Source organism: Astatotilapia calliptera, chromosome 4 (genome assembly GCF_900246225.1).
Source record: "Astatotilapia calliptera chromosome 4, fAstCal1.2, whole genome shotgun sequence".
Taxonomy (NCBI): Eukaryota; Metazoa; Chordata; class Actinopteri; order Cichliformes; family Cichlidae; genus Astatotilapia; species Astatotilapia calliptera.
Genome location: NC_039305.1, coordinates 11,703,960 through 11,727,725, shown reverse-complemented (window position 1 = coordinate 11,727,725; position 23,766 = coordinate 11,703,960). Strand labels below are relative to the sequence as shown.

Sequence of the window (23,766 nt, the reverse complement as noted above, 5' to 3'; positions counted from 1 at the left end):
TGTGTGAGATTGAAGAACAAGTTTGGGCAAAGCAGACCTGAACAGTGTTTGGACGTTGACGATGGTCTTTGCATCAGCCATATAGTCCTCCTCAGCAATCATGGAACTCTCCTTGTCAACCACCACCATGGTGTCGGCAAAAGTGATCCCACATCGCAGCAGACTGTCCAGACTGTGGAAAGAGAAGGAACGACGATTAAAAAGCTAAAAATAAGAATAAAGAAATAAAGAAACAAGCAGATTTGGGTTGTCTTACTTGTCGATAGAGCCCACTGTATAGAACACCATGGGGAACCAGCAGATTGCCTCCAGGAAGTCTGCTTCGGGTCTAAACCAATCAAAACACAAATAGACTTGAGAGTCCCACCGGTAGAGATTTATACACACAATGATAAAGAGCTAACGTTCCCACAGTGACAGACCCCTCCTCACTCAGTCTTGAAAAATAAGGCACAACCAAACAGCCTGCAGATAAAGCTGAAAATAACAGCACTACACAGGAGTGACTCAGCTTTTTATTGCCTTTTTATTGGATTCCACTCTCATTTGGCCAACTGCGCTTGTGTACCAGCCACAAAACACGACACAGGATTGTGGAGAGCATTGTCCTGAAAGCATTCAGCGTTCCACAAATCATGTTCGCCGTGACCAGTTTTTCTCCTCCACTTGCTATTTACAGAGGGACTCATTCTGCCATCCTCTGCAACCTGTATATGAGACGCAGCTCACCACCATGCTGACTTTGAAGCCTGAGTTTCCAATAACAGCCAATGCATCACAAGAAATAATAGAGATGTTGCGCTCACATGCTCTCCAGCAGGAGCACAATAGGGTTGAGCTCCTTCCTCGGTCGGTAGTAGGCCCGCAGCGGCACAATGAAGTTGTACAGACCATTCCCCGCACTCTCCGCAGAGACAATAATCAGCTTGTTTTTGAAGCCGTAGGAGCGGGCATCCTCGAAAGGGATGTGGTGACAAGCCTAGAAAAGAGCAGTGATGGAGGATGATGGCTATGTCAGCGTAGAAAATAGAGAGAGCAAGCCATTTAAATTTCATACCTTGTCTAAGCGCAGGCAGCAGAAAGGCATCTTTTCTTGCAGGAGGTGGCACAGTGCAGGCGAGCTGCCGATGTATGGCGAGTTAAGCGGGTATCCCTTCACCCACCTGCAGCACAAGCCCACATTTATCTCTGAACTTACCCACTTCCACATGTTCCCACATTAAATCACTCTACTCACTCGCAGTGTTGACCCCACCAGTGGGCTCTCTCATCTTTGTCACTGTCCTCCTTGCCTTCTTCTCCTCCTTCGTCCTCGGACTGGTCTCCCAGAAGGTCAAAGGTGGGGTTGTTGACGCCGTCGACTAGCTCCAGGACAGGGGCGATGCTGTGTCGCCTCTCCTCTGTGGAGTCTCCCATGGCGGGAAGAGCCAAGGTGTTGGCACCCCCGGTCTCTGTTCTGGAGCTGCTTCTGCTTCCTCTCCCACTGCCAGGTCCTGCGCTTCCTGCATCCTGGCCTTCTGGACTGCTGTCACTGGAGTCCTGCAAGTCGATGGCAACTGTGCCTAAAACACACACACACAGAGGATCTAAGCATGGATTCAGGTGTAGATCAGCAGTTTTCCTCATTGTCCACTAGGTGGTGTGTTTGTAAAACCACAGTTTTCTGGCATTATTGCTCTTGTCAAGTGTGATTTACTCCATAATAAAATAGATGGTAATTCCTCTTCAAATGCTATGAATGTTTGTTTTAATCTCTTGGATAAATTTCAAATTTGAGAGTGCATAATTCTGGCAGCTGTGACTGAGCTACTCTCTAAGACAGTTTAATAACAGGTTTGCATTTTTGACCAACACAGAAACTGCAAGCAGAAGGTCAGTGTGTAAATGTTACACAGTCTTTGTGCGGCGCCCATCTGACTGACCCATGCTGGCGATGATACTGTGGACTGGCAGGCGGGTGAGTCCATGGTAGATGCTTTGGTGCACTCCCCTGGCATTTCCTCCTGTGCCACCCCACGATGGCTCCCTTTGGCCCCTGACAAATGCTGAGTTCTCCTCTTTGGAGATATTGATGTAAAAGCAAGTGTCAGAGGCTCCCATGATGTGGCACGGACCAGGGTTTAACAGGATATTGGTTGTGTCCAGCCTACGTACTCCGATTAAGCACACCCCATACCTGCAGCCAAACAGACAAGATCAGCTCTGAATTGTGCAACGTCATGTGCTTTAAAAGCTTTTGCAGATCATTGCTTACTTTTTGTGAGCGTGAAAGGAGGCAAAAGTGAAACTCTTCCCCTGGTATTCCCCAAAGAATTTGCTCTCTTCCAGACGGATGTGATGCACCTCATTGGCCGAGCACCGTCGGTAGGTGCGGTGCCATTGGTCCGCCGAGCATGCACCGCCCTCCCTGCGAGGAAACATTTGGCCATGTGGGGAAAGACTGACCTTTAAAACATGTTACACAAAACATCCAGCTCTTCCATCAAGGCTGAGGAGGTAACATCTTATATCTCTGTCAGAGCCGCTGATCAAGAGCACAGCGATGCACGCATGGACACCCAGGCTGTCTGAACAATAGGTCCCAGATGAACACATTCGCACAGTTAGGAGGACAGCAGTTTACACAGGGGGATACGGCTTAAGACGCGGAGGCTAAAGAGGTGATAACAGGAAGCAGGGGTGTGGGGGCAGTGTGAATGTGGGAGGCTTGCAACAAAGACTGTATTACATAAAAAAGTGTTATAGCAAATTTACAGTTTACAGGAACTAAGTGCAAGGCAGGGGAGGAGGAGGACAAATCCTCGTCATGTCGCATTGTCGCAAATGGCATCACATCCAGATATAGATGCAAACTTATGAAACACCCTGCTTTCGCATGTTGAACCATTTTGCTGAACTGTTAAATGTTTTCTGCCTTTTTGCAATTGAAAAATATGTTTATTGCACTCACTTGTGTGAGCAACATTTGAATAAGCTTTAAATAAGAAGCTGCTGGTGTAATGTGTTAGCTATTTATCTGACATTTTTCATTTAATTCATTAGTTCGTGTTTTTGTTTTGAAAGAAATGCTAAAAACATATAGCCTAGCCACAAATCTGCACATATTTAATGGTGTTACAGCTAATTGAAATATTTGAACACAACATCTGTGAAAATTCGCAATTAAAAAAATATTTGTACCCCACTCAAGTGTAGCGTTTCCCCTTGAGATGATCGATATAATTGTGGTAATTTTGCCTCTGCACACCACCATGATGGATTCCTAATGAAACAATCAAGATGTGATTGAAGTCCAGATTTTTAGCTTTAATTCAAAGGGCTTTTGCAAAACAAAATGCAACACTGTTCAGTATTTACAGCCATTTTTATACACCTGCATACAATTTCAGATGCTCAAAATTAATTAATTGGACAACTGCATGCTTTTCAGGTATTTTGCATTAAAACTGAAGGCAAAAAGACCTACAAACAAGCAGCAACTGAAGGTGGCTGCAGTAAAGGTCTAGCAGAGCATCTCAAAGGGTGAAACAGCATTTGGTGATATCCAGGGGTTTTAGAGTCTTTGACTGCAAAGGATTTTCACCCAAACATTAAAAAAGCCTTATATCTAAAATATGTCATTTTGTCCAATTAATTTTGAGCCTTGGAAAAATGGAAAATTCCTAAAAAATCCAGATGTTTGTAAAATGTCTTGAATTAAAGCTGACAGCTTGTACGGAGGCAAAACTATGAAAAACTTAAGAGCAAAAACATTCCACTTCATGCGTAACCATGTAAACAAACACTGTTTCATACCTCACGTTTCCCTTGCAAACAATGGAAGTTAGCGCTATCTGCAGCACAGTATGCAAACTGTGGAAGTTGACAGAGAATTTGGGATAACCTTGAGCACAAACGTGGGAAAAGAAAACTCTACCTGTTGAGGGCTTGAAAGGCTCCTACACGTTGCTTGAAGGCCTCTTGGTGCGCCGTTCTTGAAAAATAAAGATGAGTGACAGTGAAGAGACGCGACGCAGCCGAGTTTGACTGCTTACTGCATTTTTGAATTTCGAGACTGCAACAGCGTACTGTGGACAGTTAAATCGAAAGAACGATAGGAAGAGAGAAAACAAGTGAACTCACTGTCCTCTAGAGGAGTGGATCAATAGAGTGATGAGAGTTGAGGTACCAGGGCACACACAGTTTAAAGCCAGCATGGCATACTTAAACTCTTCTTCACATACCACATGGTCTGTAAGCACAAAAAAGAGAACAGGGACAAAGGATGCATCTGCAAATCGCATTGTTATTTTTAAAAGTTGATCTTCTTCTTTTGCCTGCTCCATCTGACCCTATCGCTTTCTTCTGTCATCTCCTTTGTGGTCTTCCTCTTTTCCTCCAGCTTGGCAGCTTCACATTCATCATCATCTATTCAGTATGTCATCTATCCCTCCTCTGCACATGCCCTAACCATCTTCTCCTCCATCTTCTACCAGCATGTAACATAGCAGCAAAACACTCAGTGACGCCTCGTGCCTGGTGGACAAGGGTATTATCTGCTTGGAAGATAAAAGTGATTGCTCACAACAGCTTCTTTTATTGATTTGCAGTGACCCTTACCTCCAAATGTGGACCACAACAGCACGAACTCTCACTTCAGGAGTCAAAGGTTGAACTTTTTCCTTTAATTGGTCAAATGTCTATAAATCGATGGATCCGGGTCAAAGATTAATAATCAGACCAACGTATTAAATAGGAATATTTTCATTTGAATTATGCAGTTTTTCTTAATTAACCTTTTTCCCACCACATGTGCACACAGTCCAAACCCAGTGCTTGGAAAATATGTTTTGTTTATCCAACTAACACTTCAAAACTCAACGATATTCATCAGACAATTACATGAAACACAAACAACACATTTAGGCATTTAAGGAGCTGCAAGCAGCAACTTTGCGGCATTTTTTCTTTGCATGCAACACATTCATTCAAATTATTATTAATTTTTTGCTAACCAGAAATAGTTTAGTTTGATGTTCATTTAATTATCTGCTCAAAACACTAAAAAAGAACATTTAAATAAATATGGAAGCTACTCAGGAGTTTCACTGAACTTTGTGCTAAATAAATATTCCCAAAGAAAACTGTTGGTTTTATTTACTTTACCTCTCCTTTAAACACGCAAAATGTAGCGTGCATTTTACATATTAGACTGTTATTGTGGCTCTATCCTTAACATTAAAGGACACGAGCGCACAATCAAATGTCACTATCTCACATTGGAATATGTCTAAATGTCACCTGACGTTTGTCACCGTCCCCGTTGACTTAGATGGGATCAATTTTATGTCGCTGCTCGGTTTTTTCTGTTTGTTTTGGGGGTTTTTTGGGTGGGGGTGAGACCTGGCAACAGGCCGGTGATTCAGTGTCAACCCCACTGAGCCACCTTCCACTCACGTCATTGAGCACTTAACGTAGTGCTGCCTGGGTGCCAAGCGAGCCAAACTGAGCAAACGCAGATGACGGTGCCTCGTTTACCTGTTGCTGCTCAGCATCCTCTTTGAAAGAAAAACCAACAGAGCGATTAATGTTTTTTGTAAGCCAATCAGAGCATCCATTTCTCCAGCTGTGTAATTCTTGATTGCATTATCGACAGTGGTGAGCACACGGGCATGTTAAGGTCCTAAAGTACAATTTGTGCACTGTATCATTGAATAACCGGTGAGAAATGTCAGATCCCGACTCAACTCAGCCGCTACTGTGAGAAACAGGAGGCCAGCTATGATGTAAACGCAGCTTGTGATAAAGTAGCAGACTTTGTGTTTGTGTGTATGTGTGTGCCAGAGGCTGAGCAGGTGAGAGACGTAACAATTGAAACTGCTGATTGTGAATATTCTGCTAGAGAAGTAGTGTTCTTTCGGCTCAACACATCATGATGCAGCTCACAAACAAACACACTGTAGGATCTTGCTATTCTGCCTGTGAAGTCCTTTCAAAGCAGAAGGTTTTATAGAGCAACAAGCATCTGAAGCCTCCTGAGCACAAAGACAAAAACACTGATGTTGTTTCTACAGAGGAACAGTATTCATTATTGTTAGACATGCATTCCTCCCTCTTTCTCTCTCTGAGTCTCTCACACACACACATTTCCCCAGCTCCCAGTGCACGGACGTGGTTGCCATGCATCAAACTGAATCTTATTTTTCCAATATTTAATTTCCAGTGTCCTTCTCGCACCTTTCCTCAACACCGCCCCTTCGCTTCCAGTTTTCTACCCTCAAGCACGGCCCTCCTTGCTGCCCTCTCTCCTTCAGGTACCTAGACCCAGACCAGGAGTGAAACCAATTACTGACACTAGAACACCGCACATGCACAAACACACATAAGGACACACTTTTTGCTTCCTGTCATGCTGACTTTGAAGGTCTTGGTTTTCTATTACAGAGAGGCATTAAAGGTGTAATCCTGTTTGTGCAAATGTGCATATCTGTATGTAAATGTGGCTATTGGCTCTCCCTGCAAGAGTGCAATTACAACCTGACCACAGGTCGGCCGGCGAAGCTAATTAAATCAGTCGGCCTTTATTGCTTGTACAAGTCAGCTGCTATCAACACCATGCGGCTACAATAAGTTGTGCTAATCAGGGAAACTGGTTATTGTCATTAAAAACAAAAACCTGGACAGTCTGGATCCAATTTTTTATTATTATTATTCAGATACCTCAGGGGTTTCCTGGCCTGCTCCAGCATCATACCCACAGATCTATAATGAACCTTGAGCTGTTTTTAATTCACTTTTGCAAATCAAATTAAATCTTGTATCTCTTGCTCATTAATGCCTCCCACACTATTGCTTAGTGAGTCTATTCTAAGTAGTGTCAAAACAGAGCATCTGTACTTACAGTAATGCGCATGTGACAGCATGCTATTTGCTCTCTGAGTCTATCTACCAGGCCTTGAGGATTCGAGGACGTTAAACTGGATTTATTTTGAAGAGCCGTACCTTGTATACGGCTAAAGTCCTACTCAGAACTCAAGAATTTTGTATTCAGCACTAAATATTTGATACAATACTCACATCACCCAGTGCTAAATCAATACTTTGAAATGATTAAGGAGGATTTTTAAACTGGATTTATGTGAAATAACACTTCAAAGCAAGTCATAGATTTTACAGCAGCTAAACTCTCAGCACGGGAACGGGAGATTCACACTGCTTAGCTCATGAATTTATCTTTTTGCTTATAAAAAAGGCCAACAAGGTCTGCCTGTGCCAGTGTGGAGTTGAACCTGCGCTGCAGGAGAATTGCCTGTGGTAAGAGCTCTTCTGCCAGGTTAGCTTAACAGCAGACCTCATCAAATGAAGGGGATTTTCTTTGCCAAGGTAGCAAAGTAAAACATTAATCATTGATAGAGACAGCTGGGATGAGGGCGGTAAGCTAGAATTGAGTCTGACTTTCTCCAGGGCTGTAGGCAGAGAGATGTGTGAGATAGGAAAGGGTGAGCTAGCGACCGAGTGGAATAGAAACAGTGGGAGAGAGAATGAGAGAGAGAGTTTGGGTCCTCTTCTTTCACTCACAGATGATTGACTGGCGTCTTCTGTTGAGCCGGAGAAGAAGGGAAGCTCTCCAAAAGGCAATGTAAAAACTCACAGAAACCCTCAGAAGGCTTAAAGCCAAGCTGTGCCAATCTGTCCGGCACTTCTTTAGAGCAGGAAAGGACAGAGAGCTCTGCTGCTGCTGCAGCCCGCTGATAGAGAAAGGATCCAGATTTAGCACGACAGTTGTTGACGCACACTCGAAAATTGTGGTGAACTTTCCAAAATGAGCATAATGTTCTCTGCGGAAGCAAAGTAAAAATGCTTACCTAATCGTCTGTCTTTTTAGACAGCTACGCATCATCACCGGTGACAAAGCAATTCCAGTCACATTATTGGGCAAAATCAACTGTCAAATTGGACCAAGAGAACACACACAGACGATGAATATAAAAAAAAACCTGAACACTTGAACCCCACAGCGAGGGGGCGTGAGGTGGTGGTGAGCGGAATGACAGTGCCAGCATCCACAGAGCGTGAGGGGTCTCTGAATAGCTACCATATGCTATGACCTCGGGGTGACGGTGGCTCAGGAAGTAAAGCAGGTCATGTACTAACTGGAAGGTCGGTGGTTTAATCCCTAACTGCTCCCAGTCTGCAAGCCAAAGTAAAAATAAACAGTGTGTGTGACTGAGACGTGTTGTATAAAGTGCTTTGAGTACTCAATTAGAGTAAGAAAAGCTCTTTATCAGAAGCAGTCCATTTGCCTTTACCAGACATCAACCCGTGGGAGATGTTTTAGACGTCCACTAAATGAGGGAATACCATTTTGGAAGAATGCTCTTTCATCCATTAGAGCTCTAGAGAGACTTGTAGAGTCAATGCCATCAGGTACCATTTCATTATTTCCTGCATCCTGGTGTGATCAAATAATAGTAGCTGCATTCAAATGACCAATAATTTGATTTCACACTCACTGCCCACCTGCAAATTTGACATGGAACTTGTTCTCTGGCTTGAGAATCTGGACGTAAAGGGGGCAGTTTGGAGCGAAGTCTTTCACCGCCCATGCTCGAAGGATGGTCTGGTGATCCTGAGAAAATTAGAAACAGAGAGTAGTGAGATAAATGGAGTGGCAGAGAGAGAGAGCGTGAGAGTGCAACAGAGGGAGAAAAAGAGAAAGAAACCCATCATTAGCTCGGCTATAATAATCCCCTTAAAGCACTGATTGCATGCAGCAACTGAATGGTCCGTGCAACATCTCAGAGTAATAAAATACTGATATTTTATGACAGGCTGTGGCAAGAGCATGGAGAGAGGGAGCTCAAGAAGACTAGCCCTGAGAGAAATTTTGAAAAGTCAGTGAAAGGAAAAACAGGAGTTTAAAGCTGCGCGAGGCTGCACTCTGACACAGCGGCGCTCTGAGCTAAAAGGTTATCTTGCTAGAATTTAGTAACAAGGAAAAAACTCTAAGTAGCCGTGGCTGACAGGCACGTCAGTTTGCGGGTACTAACAACAAACCAAAGAAATGGCTAAACTGAAATTTCAACTTCACGGATCAGTTGGGTGAAAAATAAGGGCATCGTCGCTGCATGTTAATGGAAGAATAACTTCCGTGTCAAATCTCGTTGCTCTCCAGTAAAAACTTGTTGTTGTTTTTCACGGAAATGTAAAAATGTCAGCCTCGTGATGCATGAAAAGGTGTGCTAACAATTAGCAGACCTTGAAAAGTCCAAATGAGAGAGTCATGCTCGATTGCCTGAACGCTGATATTTTAAAAATGAGATAGTGATATTATTCTAGTAATACACCAGCTTACAAGATATGAATATTAAAGAGTTGCTCTGTAATGTCAAGCACGTTTTTCTCTTATTCTCAGTTTTAGTTCTTTTGCACTGCAATTAACATGTTAGGGGAAATAATCAAGCTAGAAATGAATGCCAAGTCATAAAAAGCTGCTACCAAAGAAAACTGCTATTTTGCTAAGTCTGGTTATACTGATGTTTTGCAGTGTGAGGAGTTGTGGCAATACAGGAAAGTGGGGAGGCACGTACAGCAGCAATGCGGTCCACTTCAAACCGGTTACTGAGGATAAAGCAGGCCTCAGCATCGTCCATCCTGGAGGGAGTTAGTACAGCATGTAGCATTGGGAGTGCCGGAGAGAGAGGGAGAGAGAGAGGGGGAGAGAGAGAGAATTGGGGAAGCCATGAAACACAGGAAGGAGGGTGTTGTCATGTTATTGAGCGAGAGGATAAAAGAGGAAAAAAGTGGGACAATAGAACAACAAATGTACCAATGTGTCTTTCAAGCCCACGCCATTTAAAGATGAGATAGCAGGAGGCGAGGAGACGGGGAGATTAAACAAACAGGCTTGTGCTCCTTTTTCTTTTCTTTCTCTGTGAAGCTAGCCTAGGGTGCTGCGTCTGTATTATCAAAAGCCAGGGGCCAAACAATATGCAATATGACTCAAACCGCAATCACAGCTGTTACTTAAAGGCTTGAAGGTGCTACAGGTATTAATTGCGAGTTCGAGCTTGCAGACGCGAGGGCCTTTCATTTCGAGGTGTCTAAACTCAGGTCTGTTGTGGATTTCTGTTTTTCAAGGCTGGATTGATGTGATGATAATAATAGTTTACTTCAGACTCAGCGACTCACTTGGCCCTCATCAGGTCTTGGTCTTTGAGGGCAGATCCTTGCAGATAGATGACTCTCTGGGCCCACAGGGGGACATGAAGGATCCTCCTAACTTGGACATCCATCTCCGCGGGGCAAAGGATCACCACATAGTAGTCCTACACACACAAACACATGGGAACGGGTGTTAACCTACATTATAACCTATATTTAGGTAACACTACCTGAGGAAATGCTGTCAAGCTTGCCATTGAATTGGAATTTAATTAGTTAGAAATGTTTTAATGAATGAAATCCAAATTTCAAAGTACGCAAAAAAATGAAAATACATCAAATTAATTAGATCACAGCTACACTAACCACTGCATAATATATATACTGTTACATTATTGGATCCTCTTATCAAAGGAGGCAAATTAATGAAGTTGGCCTATTTAAAACTATGGAAAATGCATCTTGACGCATGCTCAATCAGCCAGGTAAGTAAATCCCTAAAAGTTGATTCAGTTCATCTGGACGTAATGTTTTTAGTTTGAGAAATGTTTTCATGGCTCATCTAAGTCTTCAGTCTCAGCTGACTGCAAGTTTCCCCGACCTTATAAACAGAACATTTGCATAGTAATTGAAACTAACACCACTGAAGGAACAATGGGCTGTGAGGTTGTTTCTCCCACTGAAAACACTATGTCCAGATGAACAGGATCAACCTTTGGGGATATGGAACTGTTTTTCCTACTTTTGTGCTAAACTGCTCAGATTTCCTTATATAGTACATCTAGAGAGTATTCACAGAGTTTCACTTGTTCCCTATTTTATACCTTAACCAACCTGGTGGATCTTGAGAGGTTCAGCAAAGAAGATCGAGAGAAACTCCCCAAAGTAGCGGCGCCCGTGAATACTTTTTGGTACATGTTATTTTTTGTTGTTGTTGTTGTTGTTTTTTACATTTTGCAATAAGTTCAAGCAATTTCTTTTCACTTTGTCATTGTGGAGTATTGTGTGTAAATTTGTATGGTCACCTTAGTGTGGTGAGGTGAGCTAGAAGCACTGCTTCCAGGGCAGAAAAAGCCATTAAGAATAAAGTGGACAGGTGCAAAAACTGCTTATCTCAAACAACAGAAGTGTGAATAACGCAAAGCCACCCTGGTAGAGTCCTAGATTTAGCCCCAAAACTATAGATGATATTTAGAGAGATATTTTATTCCCTTTAAACCCCACCTGTGGAGCAGACCAATCAAAATAACCCCCAAAGAAACAAATAAATATGCACACATTCATTCAAATGAATAAGATAGCGGTTTAATTTTTCCTACTGAAAAGTTCATTCTCTGCCTTAAACTCAGTCGACCTGGCACCTGGAGAGGATCATTACAGACAACAAATGTGCACACACAAGAGCCCCCAACCTCCCCCTTGTCCTACTTAAAACCATTTGGAGAGACCTGTAGCCGGGGGTGAGCGAAGAACTCATTGAGGAAGTCCATGAGGAGGTCGATCTTGAGACAGCTGACACACAGAACCACGTGTTTCTCCGTCTGTGCCCTGTAGCGGCTGTAGTTTCCTCCAGACTTCTGTCGTTCCATCCACAGAAAGGCCAGCTGCTCAAACTGCATTGAGAAAAACATCCATCACATTCAACAGATGGAAACTGGATTAAGTTAGCCTGGATACAGGGAGGAGCCAGGTGGTACATGAAAAGAAAACAATGCCTTGTACTATATAGTGTTTCCATGTGATTAGGGAGAGTGTTTGAGGGGAATTAAGACAGGTGGAAGTTAGTTCAGCATAGCGAATGAATGGAACATGATAGCGGATATTAGCATGGGAAGGCAGGGCATGGAAATAACAGTAGGCTTAAAGAGAGCTCCACAGAGAGACTTTTTTGTTGTTTTTTTTGTCTGAGCTCTGGAAAGTTGTGCGAATAAATGGGTAGTTTGAGGTTTTAACAGATGTAAGAGTGATCTACTTTCTTGCAGATTTCCACAGCAAAATAACAAGCTATTTTACACCTGACACTTCATTCAGTCTGAGGGGAGAAAAGGAGCATTTATTATCCCGTTTGTTCCCCCGGTGATTCCAGCAGGTCCAGAAAGAACTATCATGATGCAATTTTGTCTCACTCCATGTAAGCAGTTCTCCACAAAATCATGGTTGATACTGTTGTTGGTCTGAACACACATATTTTCATGATTTTTAAGTTTATCAGCCACAGTCACAATGAATCTCCGATGTTTCTGGCCATACACCTACATCTATCAGATTTCAATGGGCATATTTCATTAGTGTGCAGTTTTTCTCTATGAACTAATCATTTTGGCCCAGATAAATGTGATCACCTTTATGTTGAGATAATGTCGGCTTATTAAAGGGTAAAAGCATCATCCAGCTACAACAAATGTGTTTTATTTCGTCCTCTTTTAGACTCTATTACAAAAGTATAGTGATTTTTCTTCACGCTGGGCAATTTGAATTTTAAACAAGAGAATTGGATTAAATTTCAGACTTCTTATTTTAATGGTATTTACAATAATGATTCTTTTGAGGCTCAAAATTGCACAAAATGTCTTGGCAAGAGAGGTGGATTTGTTGTGTGTTGGGGACAGTTACAGGAAAAATCAACAGAGGAAGCAATAAGAACCAGAGCGATGGCTGAATCCTGATGTGCTCTGCGGCTCTCCTGTGCAACCTGGAGTCTGGTCATGGCAGGATCAGAGTCAGACAGAAGGACACACTCACACTCGCAGAGTGAGTGGGGGTGGAGTTGCGTTTGTGGAGAGAGGGCAAAGGGGTGGGCCAGTTTCTAAATGTCAAAGGTATTTATGGATGAAAGATAGAGTGAGGGGCCGAAGAGGATGACATGATAACCACGTCAGTAATCAACAGCATGCAAGTGCAAATTTCCCCAAAGTTGTCTTTATGGTCATGATTTGTGAAGTTATTTGCAACCATGGAGCCCTTGCTCGTGGAAACAAAACAACACAGATAAATAATAAAAATAGTGAGATCATGCTTGTGTAGGATGCAGTCCTACACCTACAGTACAGTGTGTGTCTGCTTATTTGATGCCACCAAAAACAGAGAAAAAAAGTTAGCAACAATTTGTAGCGTCATCACTTGTGTAGCAGTAGTGAGAGCGTGAGAGATTTCCTGCCCACAAAAACCTCCTAACTGTAGGTACAGTATATACACAGTGGAAATTTATCATATTTTCGCCTTCGAGTCTTTCGGGAGACAAACAGCTAGTGCAGCTTCCTCAGGGATAAAAGCTTTACACAAATATGAGAGACAACTGTTAGGATACAGAGGGACAAGTGCATTTGTCAGGGTGTTTTTATCAGTCGCTGTACAAATAGTGTGTTTGTGTGAGTGTGTGTTGGTAAACGGTTGCTCCAATTCTCTGTCATGAGGTTCCCTCAGCGGAGCAGTTAAATGACAGGAGAGGGATTTGGGGAATTGAGTGAGTATGGAAGACACTCTTGTTGCTCTCTGAATAAAAATAGTCTTGCAAATCTATGTAGGCTGCAGTGAGTCATCACATTATTGTGTGATGGGGGGGAAACACAAAAAATATTAGTGTTAAGTAGGAAGACTTTATGTGTTGTGTACCAAGAAAAATGTTAACTTATTTCTGATGAGTTTTAGACACATCTGTGGCTAGTTTATCTCTTATTTTTTACCTCACTACAAACTGAAGGAGAGCTCGAAGCTGTTGGTCGCTTGAAAAAAAATTGATGGAGATGGACGAAATGATTTTTGCCGCCGCTGCTTTTATTTAAATTAATCTGAGTGCTGTTTAAACTTGCTCTGCACTCAAACTTTAGCGCTTTCACTTCTCACCTGGATGGGGAGCACAATGAGGGCCACAAAGATCATGATGACCACCAGGAGCTGCGAGGGCCAGATCTGTGGGGTGACATCGCCGAACCCCACTGTGGAGAAGGTGACCACGCAGAAATAGAGCGAGTCGAACAGGGTCAGGTTGTTGCCCGCTCGCTCGAGGTGTTGAATGCCGCAAATGCTGATGAGAGAATAAGAAAAAGGAGCGGGCATCGTTGAGATAGAGACTTCACACCTAAGCCATAGGCACCTGCTTCACTCGGCGAGGTATGGGCGCTCGTGGAGGGGCAATATCCACAGATAACTGTTTTTCGCGCCTGTGCCTATATGTGTGACTTTGAATGTGTGGAAATGGGAGTGAATGCACGCCCGAGTGCATTTATCGAACATGGTATACTTTAAAATGAATAGGTGTGCGACTCCTGGCTGGGCATAATATCATAATTTTTAAGGGACAGATGAGTCAAGAGGCAAATGTCAAACCCGGAAATGGTCGGAGATACTGTGTGAATGAACTTCTGGATTAGCTCAGGCTTTCACACCAGCAAGCTGCCACATCCTCCAGTGCACTGAAGAAATTGCCAGTTGTCATCTCAGAGCTCTATCTCACTCTTACAGTTACCAATTACCTTTCTGCTCTCTGCCTTTCGCTCTCTTAGCTCCAGTGGCTGCATTTTTCATTCTCCTCTCGCTCTCTCTCTCTCTCTCTTTTTTTTTGCCTTTGCATGTATCACACTAATGGTCGTCAATCTCGCCCTCTTTTCTTTTCTCACTCCATCCATGGCCGCGACACCGTTCACTTCCCACTCAACCTCTATCTAATGTCCTTTTTTTGCCTGTGTTTTTTTGGCCCCGGCTCTCAGTGTAATGTCAGCAGTAAGGGTACGCACCACGTAAACATGAGACAGACCAGTGTGCTGATAAGTATCACCACCTGGTTAAACATGGCTGAGTGCGTCCGCTGGATCGCCCTGTGGAGATCGTTCTGCAGAGAGATGGTGAGACAGATAGGAGTCAATGTATGCAAATGACAACAAGCTAAGTGCTGCATTGTGCAAGTGTAAAACGAGGATGAAATGTAGCTGATGGACAGCAGGACAACTTTAAATGAAAAAAAAAAAGCAGGAATATTGAAATGCACTAAAAATGAGATAGGCATTGCCAATTGCTGGAATATAAAAAGCAGCAGGAGAGGGAGGTTACCAAATAATGTGAAGCAGCCTTAGTTAGCTGGATGTCATTGGACTGACTGAGGGAGGGAATGTTAAGTGCCTCAGGAAATAAAATCCATGTTATTATTATAAAGGTTTTCTGACTGATTTACCTTTGTAGGAGAGTGTTTAAGATAAAACTGGTGAGCTGAAATGGGAAACAGAGGGGGGCAATTGCATGCCAACAAAATAGCATAATAGAGATGCTGAGATGAAAAAAAATGGACAGGGACATTGCGCTCCACTTACTATCATGTTCTCCAAAGCATGCTTGGCCAGCCAGCAATTTAAAAAGACAGGGATGAAGAGATTTCTGAAGGATGGCAAAATCACCTGTCGAGAGAAAAAGAAATGCTTAGGCTTACTTAGCTCTTATCGCTCTGTTTTCATATGTTACACAATCATGGTCTCTGGCAGTAAAGGGGGTTCTGTGCATCTTGGGATATCCTCACGGTTTCAGGTACTGGATAGTGATGTGTGATTTTTTTTTCATAGGTGGGTGGGACTACAGTGCTTGAAGCCCAAAACAAATGGCTGCCTGCAGAGACTCCCCGTGTCGTCAGTGCTCAGTAATGCGTATCCTTCCACTTACAGTGATCATGAAGGGAACAGCGCTGATCATCTCCAGAATGAAAGGGACACGTAGTACCTGCTCCCAAACGTTGCCCTGGAAACACAAACCACACACAGGGGTCAGGAAACTCCATTGTCTTGGCGACCTTAGCAGATTAACACATAACAGGCCCAGTTACCACAAAGTGCAGGGGAACAAATTGATGAGCTTTTGCACCATACAATAAATCGGGGTGTGTGTTAGGGTTGTATGACTGTCTTTTGAGGAAGGAAGCAGCATTACTCAGTTTCCACTAAGCCTTTCTGCTCAATTAAGATGTCAGCCATAGCTGTTTTTATGTCTCTCCCGCCTGCATATGGCTGACCTGAATCTGACTAGTGTAGGTGGACAGGCATAGGCTATGTCCACAAGAATCAGTCAGCTCTAAATGCTAAGGTCTCTAGCCTCCAGAGCAATCTGCAGAGAGAGCGCCTTATAAGCTTATAGTTTCAGATCCAGACACACATTGATGAATTGCCTTCCCTCTGCCTGGAGAAGGGCGGTCCTCCCCAAAAGTGCTTCAAATGTGTCCATAACAGGACAATGCTGAGGAAGCCTCAAGGAGCTCTGAGGTTCTTTCCAAATGCAAGAGCAAAGGAGCAGCATCAAAGGAGAACAAAAAAATGTCAATTTATTAGAGTGTACCTAGAAAATCTGCTTTTGGTTCTCTAAAAGAGATTCCTGTTTCAGGGACTACCCTAAACAGCAATGACATAAAAAAAAAAAAAAAAAAAAAAACAAGAGTGGTGGTGAAAAAGACTTCTCCTTCGATAGGTCACATTAACTCACCAGAAATGACTACAACCCAGAATTTGACACAAACAAACAACTGAGCAGGAGATGAGGTTTGCTGCTTCCAGCTGGTGATTCTTGGTTTGTTTTATACCTGCAGATGTCAGACAGTGGCAGGGTACATCCGTGCACGTTTCCAAGGTGAGAGTTGTGCCAATTAATGCATGTTGCACAACAGCAGTAATTGAATTAATTACTCATTGCTCAATTATACCATAAATGGAAACTACTCAATCTACCAGCAAAAGAGGTATAGCATTAGTTCAAGCAGGGTATGACGTCACTGAGGAGGTAGATCAGGTGGTCTACTAATTGGAAGGTTGGTGGTTTGATCTGCTCACAATGCATTCATAAGAGTGTGAATTTACTTCAATAGAATTCAAATTAATTTGATTTATATAGTGCCAAATCACAACAACAGTTGCCTCAAGGCACTTTATACTGTAAGGTAAAGAGTCTAAAATAACAGAAAGAAAACCCCAACAATCAGGCGGCCCCCTATGAGGCAGCACTTGGCAACAGTGGAAAAGAAAAACTCCCTGTAATGAGGAAGAAACCTCCAGCAGAGTCAGGCTCAGGGAGGTGCAGCAAATGATTGGGGTTGAAGGGAGGAGACACACTGTGGAGGACAGACACAGCTTAATAATAACTGATGATTAAAGGCAGAGTGATGTAAAATGTTCAAAAGAGTCCTTGCATAAACGTTTGTCTAAATGGGTCAGTGAGACAAGTTATATAAAGTGCTTCAAGCGTTCAAGTAGTAGTAGTAGTAGTAGTAGTAGTAGCATAGAAAACAGTTCATTTACCATATCATTTTCTACATCCGGGGAATATCTCATAGAGGGTGCCACGCCATAGTTGCTGTTCATCTGAAAGCCACTTTGCAACCCACCTCAAATCACAGATCCTCCTTTCGTGTTGCTTCTGACTGTGACTATGTGACTGTGACTTTTAGCAAATGGACATTGACTACATGGAGTTTTTTGCCCCCACCTTAGCATTTAGGGGCAGCAGGAAAGCTCCCAAAGCAGAGCTGTGGCACCCAAATAAAATTACAGCAGGTGTAAATAATATTCATTTGAGGACATTTTATCAATTGAGATAATCTTGTTTAATCCACTAAAGAGATTTTAGGTGCCAAAGAAGGTCACAGTTTGTAAGCTTCAGCTTCTTTTTTTAAAAATTAATGTAAAAATGATCTATGGTTGAAAGACAGAATACCATCACTTCAACTTTAATAGCACAGCAGAAATGTCCAGTGGACAGTCACCACCATCAAGCATCAGAAATCCATCCAAATCCCCCACATACACCACCACAAACAGGCTGGCCAATGGGGTCGTGTGAGTGGCTCACCTTGTAGCTGAGATACACGAGTAACATAGTTTCCGAAAAGCTGATGAAAGCCACAAGCACCTGCAAAAACAGAGAGCGAGAGAGAGAGTAATGTGGAGAAACAGACAGAGGGAGAGCAGACACAGAAATTAGGAGTCGCAGAGATGGGGAGCGTGGGTGGAATCAGTGGGTGTGCTGATGTTTGAGCTTCAGAAGGAACAGGTTTAAGTGAAGCAAGAGACAGCCTGGTGTCTGATGTACATTTATATGTATGTGTGGGTAACCACATTGTAACTGTAAATATATGTCAAGTAAGAATGAGCTGAAATAATGTGACCTAAATTGAATTGGCAATAAGCCGTTAAAGCATACGCAGATATTTTGACTTCTGTGCATTTGTGCATGCAGAAGTGATCAGACACAAAAATGGAGGCCTTGTTTACATGGGAATGTTACAGATGTATCTAACCTGCAGTGCCCACAGCGGTAGAGGTCTGTCAACCCAGATGATCAGCTTCCTGCAGAGGTGGGAAAAAAAGGGAAGAATGCAAAGTGGAGGAGACAGATGTCACAAAGAAAGAGAAAAAAAAAACAGGCAGACAATGTTAAAATTACACTAGACTAATTAAACTGTGCTGATAATACTGTATAATCATCATAACTGGATAATTATCATATTGTATGAGGTTAAAGGAAAGTAACCCCCCACTCCCCCAGAGGAAAAAAAAAAGAACCTGGGCTTAAGGCTGCTTGGCACGATGCTACAAGTCTACTGCCTGGAGCAGGAGGTGGCCCATCCCTTTCCTGAGCTCACTGAGTCAGGCTCCTTATTCATTTGGCGCCAGAGCTTAGCCAATGTCATCAGCCACCAATTAGATCAATAGGTCCCTGAGCAGGAGACAGGGCAAGGCCCCAGGTCCAAACACACCTCCTGGATTCTCTCTCTGCTCCTGTATATTAGATACTCTGTCTTCACTAGATCACTGTTGATTAGGCTGCACAGGCACTGCGTGCATATTATGTTGGCAGGTAATCCATACAGCTGAATCGTGATAAACGAAGGTGGATCAGTAATGTTTAATATCAACATTGTGGATTGCATCAGTTAAGCAAAGTCGCATTGATTGCATTATACAACATTTCCGGCCGGAGAGCTGGTGTCGTGGATCAAAGTATCCCAGGATGGTTTCATGGTCCTATTCTGCAGGCTAAAGCCATCACTCCTAATTAAAGCCTTGCATGCTTACCAGTCAAACTCACTCCATGGACGGGATGACGTGTTTTGTTTGGTGCAGTTAACTCCGCTCACACTGCAGGGGGTAAAACCACATGAACAGCATGAATAAGACGTCTTCATCCCAGCAGCTTTCATCAAAACTGGACTGAGCCACTAAACGGTTCAGTTTCCAGACTTGTTTTTCTCTTCCTCCATAAAGTTACGGGATACTTTATACACACACACATACACACTGCTGTCCCCTCTATTGACTTGTTGCTTTTGCTCCTGCTATCAGAGAACCTTCTTTTACCCAGTTGAGCCATCGTTCACGCCATATTGCTCACCAGTCCTGTCTTTGCTCTTGCGGGTTGTCCAGCAGGACTCGGACGATGTAGAGGAGGCAGCTCAGCACTTTTAGAGAAAAGTTGAACATTCGCACTCGCAGACCTGCAGTTCGAAAAAGAAATAGCCAGCGAGTCAAAGACAACACCAATACGGCAGAATTTATGAAGATACAATTTATTCAATGCTATCAATATCCTTGATGCATGATTTAAAAATGTGACACCGAATAAAGCTCTGCAGGATTCTTTTAAGCAGTGCAGTGCTCTTTGAATCTGTTATGATTAAAGCTTCAATGAAGACATAACACAAATTCTTAAGAAATAAATCCTCTGGGCAACTAGGAGTATTTCATATACCACTAATTATCACTACCAGAAAGCTTGAAAGTCCTTCTGAAAGTTAATTCATCTCATCTTTTCAATGTGCATTTCTGGCTAGGACTAACAATGCTTGGCCTAATGTAGCTGAAGTGCACGCGTGTAGTATATTGCCTAACTAGTAAACAACCCCTTGATAATTCACAATAAGCCAATTACCTCCCCCCCAAAAAGCAACTTGTGTATTCAGTAGAAATGTAGAAATATTAATATTACTGTACACCATCCTTGTAAATGAGCACACTGATAATCAAACCCGCTACACAGACTTTTAAGCAGGCACAGAGAGTGGACAAGTTGAATAACTGGTGATGAAATGCAGAGCAAGAATGGCAGCACACCACACATTAAAACGAAACACGTGTTCAGCTGAACAAGTGGTTTAAAAAAGAAGACAGCAGACAAGAAATTCACTCAACCAGGGAAAGCGTGATCCCGAACACGGGCAACTTACTGGATCTTTGGTTTTTGATGAAGAACAGCTTGAGGCGCTCCTTAAAAGTGTTCTCGTTCACATAAAACTCCACCTGCACCCTAAGAGAGGTGATGGAGAGATGGGCAGAGTCAGTAATAGGCAAATGGAGATAACGACGGTACAAGAGAACCCAGAGGAAAAGTACTAGGAAACTGCTTCAGGTGACTGAGGAAATAAAATAGCTGGAGTCAAGTCATGAGACAGATGAGAGGAAGCGAGTGAAGTGCTATGAGATAAAACAGGGTAAAGGTGATGAAGAAAAACAACACAATTGAACAAATTCGACATAGAAAGGGTGATAATGATTATGTGACCACGGAAAAGTATGTAAATAAGATGCTGTGGACTGCTGCATTAAAGACTAATGGGTTTTGGAGGAAATGGTGTTCCTGCTTGTCCGCCTGCCCATAGGCCCAGACAGCTGCAGTCACTCTCGTTATCTCCACTGATTAAATATAGAGCAACAAATTACTTCCCTCTGATGTTTCTGCTGAACATGGGAGGCCATAATTACTGCTCTTTCTCCCTTTTCATTCTGGCACCCTCCTGTTAGAGGGGCCCGCACGCACACACATTACTGTACACACATGGCCCTGAAACACACACCTGCAACTGGGTCATTAGTATTATTAGACCATTCATGTGGCCATCTGACATGGATTCTTGTGGAGAGATATGATGAAGAGCCACTCTTCAGACACCTCTTACATGTGTACAGACACATAATCAGGCACTGTCACACATAGACTGTATTTCCTGTCTGACCACCTCGGGGGAGAATTCTCAGTAGCTCCCCTTTCATCCTATGGAGGGAAGAGTGGATGACTCAGGTCGAGGATAAAAACGCCAGGCCCGGCACGCCGGTGGTCTCACACAACACAGGCAGATGAAAGAGAGGCAGAACAACTGTGGTCTATTCTCCTGTCTGCAGGAAGAGGAAGAGGTGACGGCATTGGTGGCGGTGGTTGAAGAGGTTGTGGGGGAGCCTTCCCGGGGTTCCAGAGTGACGTTATACCACCATGAGGTGCACACAAATCAAGATAAAACTACACACCTTCCCAGCAAAGGGGGGGGGGGGGGGGCTTGTTGGGGGGGGGTGTAATTGTCGTCTCTGTTACTATGGCAACGCAGAATTCAGTGTCTTTTTCCTTGCCTCTCTTATGAGCACATGTGAGCAAACACACACTTGTGGAAAGTGTTCAGCCACCGGAGCTGATGGCCCCGCTGCAACTTGTCGATGGTTCCCTGCGCTCTGAGCAGATTGCTGACAATAATGCTTTCACACACATGATGAAAAACACACAAAAATAATAGAAATCCAGATGAGCACGGGCTCGCGAAAGCCCAGAGATGTGCAACGGCACCGTATTGTTTGCAATATGGATACTGTCTCCCCCTGTGGAGTCAAACTCAGTGTAGTTAGTTAATTAAACTTTAGTCAACAGTTAGTTTTACTGTTGAAAAAAACAAAAAAAAAAAAAAAAAACAGTTAGTTTTACAAATTATAACATGTTTACTCTTCGTTAGTAATGTTACAATTTACGATATTATGTAGTGAGAGTTCAACACTGTGTATTTTTTAATGATTACAATGCTATTGTAGTTTTCTAGTAAAGGTTTTACTGTATTATAAGTGTATCCTGTCTAACTCCTCAAAGGTGGACACTTGGGCACGGCACTGTTGGCATCGTATTTCAATTTACTGGGTCCACTTGAGCATCAAAGTCTTTTTCCTAAACCACAGACAAGTTGTTTTAGTTTGTAAATCTAAATGGTGAGTGAAAATGAAACTAATTAGTATGTAAAAAAAAAAAAAAAAAGTACATTAACTGCTATCTAGAATTTTTGGATGTAGACTGCTGCCTCCACCCATTAGCCAACTTACATTCTCTTTAAAACTCTGGGAGGTGCGTGTCGTCATGATAAAAAGTACCCTAGCTCCACATTTTGGACAAAAATGAAAGAACCAATCTCGATAAAAATATGTAACCAGTTTTCAGAGTATATTATTTTTTTTGTCCTGTGATTGGCACTGACTGGAAAAACAATCCAAAGCTCAGCAAGTAACTAATAATTATTTAAGAAATGCAAATTTATATTTAAAAATCTATTATAAAGTGTAATTAAAGTGTAATTAACATAACATATTCCACATTATTAACAATGGCTACTATAAAGTGTTAGACTGGATAATTCAGCTGTACATGTGTTTAGTGACAATAAAAGGCATTCTATTCTACAATAACCTTATTTGTGGTTAAAGTTTTATATCCAGTGTCAGGTCACATTACTGTGCACTTTGCCATCTTTTAAGGGTCACTTTTAGTATTTCCAGTCAGCTAGTGTTGGCAGGTCTGGTGGACCCACTGCATTTTCGTGTTAAATCAATACACCCCTTAACAACAATTTATGTAAAAAACAAACAAACAAACAAACAAAACTAACAGATGTTTATTTTATTAGTGGTTAATATTTGGAATTTGCCTCAGTTAGATAACATTTATGAATAAAAGTGCTGTTCTTTTTTTTTTTTGATAAAATGTTTTAGAAACTGAAAAAATAATCCTGACCTAACCATCCTAACAGGTAGGGAAAAAAACGTGTTGATCTTGAACAAGTATAATTAAAGGAAGGGTTCTTAGCCCTACTGAAATTTATTTCTTTGAAATAAATTAGAAGTGAATCATGTTCATGCCATATTACATATTAGTCCCAACAATGAATAAATGATAAATACTGATCGATAAGTAACAACTCAGGCAAAACTATTTATTTATTGTGTCCCACCACCAATTTGCAGCAGGGACAAAGCGTGACAAACTACAGATGGTTTCTGCAGACATACAGCAGGCCATGTAGAAGGAGGACAGAGTGTGGACAAAGGTACACGGAATCAGTGTAGTCCCGAAAACCACACATGTAGTGTCAATGTGTGTGTATAAAGTCATTGAAAGAGTTTTATTTTATACGTTTGTCACAGGAAATGAGCCAAAAACAAGAAGTCTGAGGTTCAAAATGGTAATAAATTGTGTCATTTTTCCTTTTGGTAAACAATGAAAACAGGTTTACCGGAACTAAACATGAGACACGGGTTAATTAAAATTGGTCAAACAGCATCTAAGACACTTTCTGCATTGCTTTCATATTTCAAAAGTAACCTTTCTGATTATGTCTAAAGCTACACTATATTCTAGTAAACATCAGCTCCTCTTACATTCTTGAGTGGGGCTTCTTTTGAAAAGCTCCACTGTGCCAAGTTCCTGGTTATCATCCTCATAACAAAAAAGGTAAACACTCAAATTTTTACTTTCCCTTGAACTTATCTGGCCTTTTACAACCACATACATCTCAGGCTGCACTTTAAGATCTGACGGTGACAGTGTTTTGCTCTCCTGCGCCAAAACATTTTTATC

At 42.4% G+C, this 23,766-nt stretch overlaps 1 protein-coding gene across 4 annotated transcripts in view; it reads right to left on the bottom strand.

The window, feature by feature from the left end:
* kcnt2b (potassium sodium-activated channel subfamily T member 2b) overlaps positions 1–23,766 on the bottom strand; it is a 44,499-nt gene that overhangs the window by 7,212 nt on the left and 13,521 nt on the right. For all 4 annotated transcript variants that reach the window (XM_026164696.1, XM_026164698.1, XM_026164699.1 and 1 more), the window contains 22 exons: positions 20,333–20,412; positions 19,501–19,603; positions 19,185–19,247; positions 18,407–18,455; positions 17,959–18,018; positions 15,790–15,864; positions 15,447–15,530; positions 14,877–14,971; positions 13,987–14,167; positions 11,592–11,756; positions 10,171–10,307; positions 9,570–9,633; positions 8,500–8,608; positions 4,123–4,231; positions 3,917–3,973; positions 2,255–2,407; positions 1,923–2,176; positions 1,238–1,562; positions 1,058–1,163; positions 807–979; positions 257–328; positions 38–172 (listed from right to left, as the gene is read on the bottom strand). In XM_026164696.1, the coding sequence (XP_026020481.1) occupies positions 38–172; positions 257–328; positions 807–979; positions 1,058–1,163; positions 1,238–1,562; positions 1,923–2,176; positions 2,255–2,407; positions 3,917–3,973; positions 4,123–4,231; positions 8,500–8,608; positions 9,570–9,633; positions 10,171–10,307; positions 11,592–11,756; positions 13,987–14,167; positions 14,877–14,971; positions 15,447–15,530; positions 15,790–15,864; positions 17,959–18,018; positions 18,407–18,455; positions 19,185–19,247; positions 19,501–19,603; positions 20,333–20,412 (2,649 nt within the window). The remainder of the gene's footprint in view (positions 1–37; positions 173–256; positions 329–806; positions 980–1,057; positions 1,164–1,237; positions 1,563–1,922; positions 2,177–2,254; positions 2,408–3,916; positions 3,974–4,122; positions 4,232–8,499; positions 8,609–9,569; positions 9,634–10,170; positions 10,308–11,591; positions 11,757–13,986; positions 14,168–14,876; positions 14,972–15,446; positions 15,531–15,789; positions 15,865–17,958; positions 18,019–18,406; positions 18,456–19,184; positions 19,248–19,500; positions 19,604–20,332; positions 20,413–23,766) is intronic.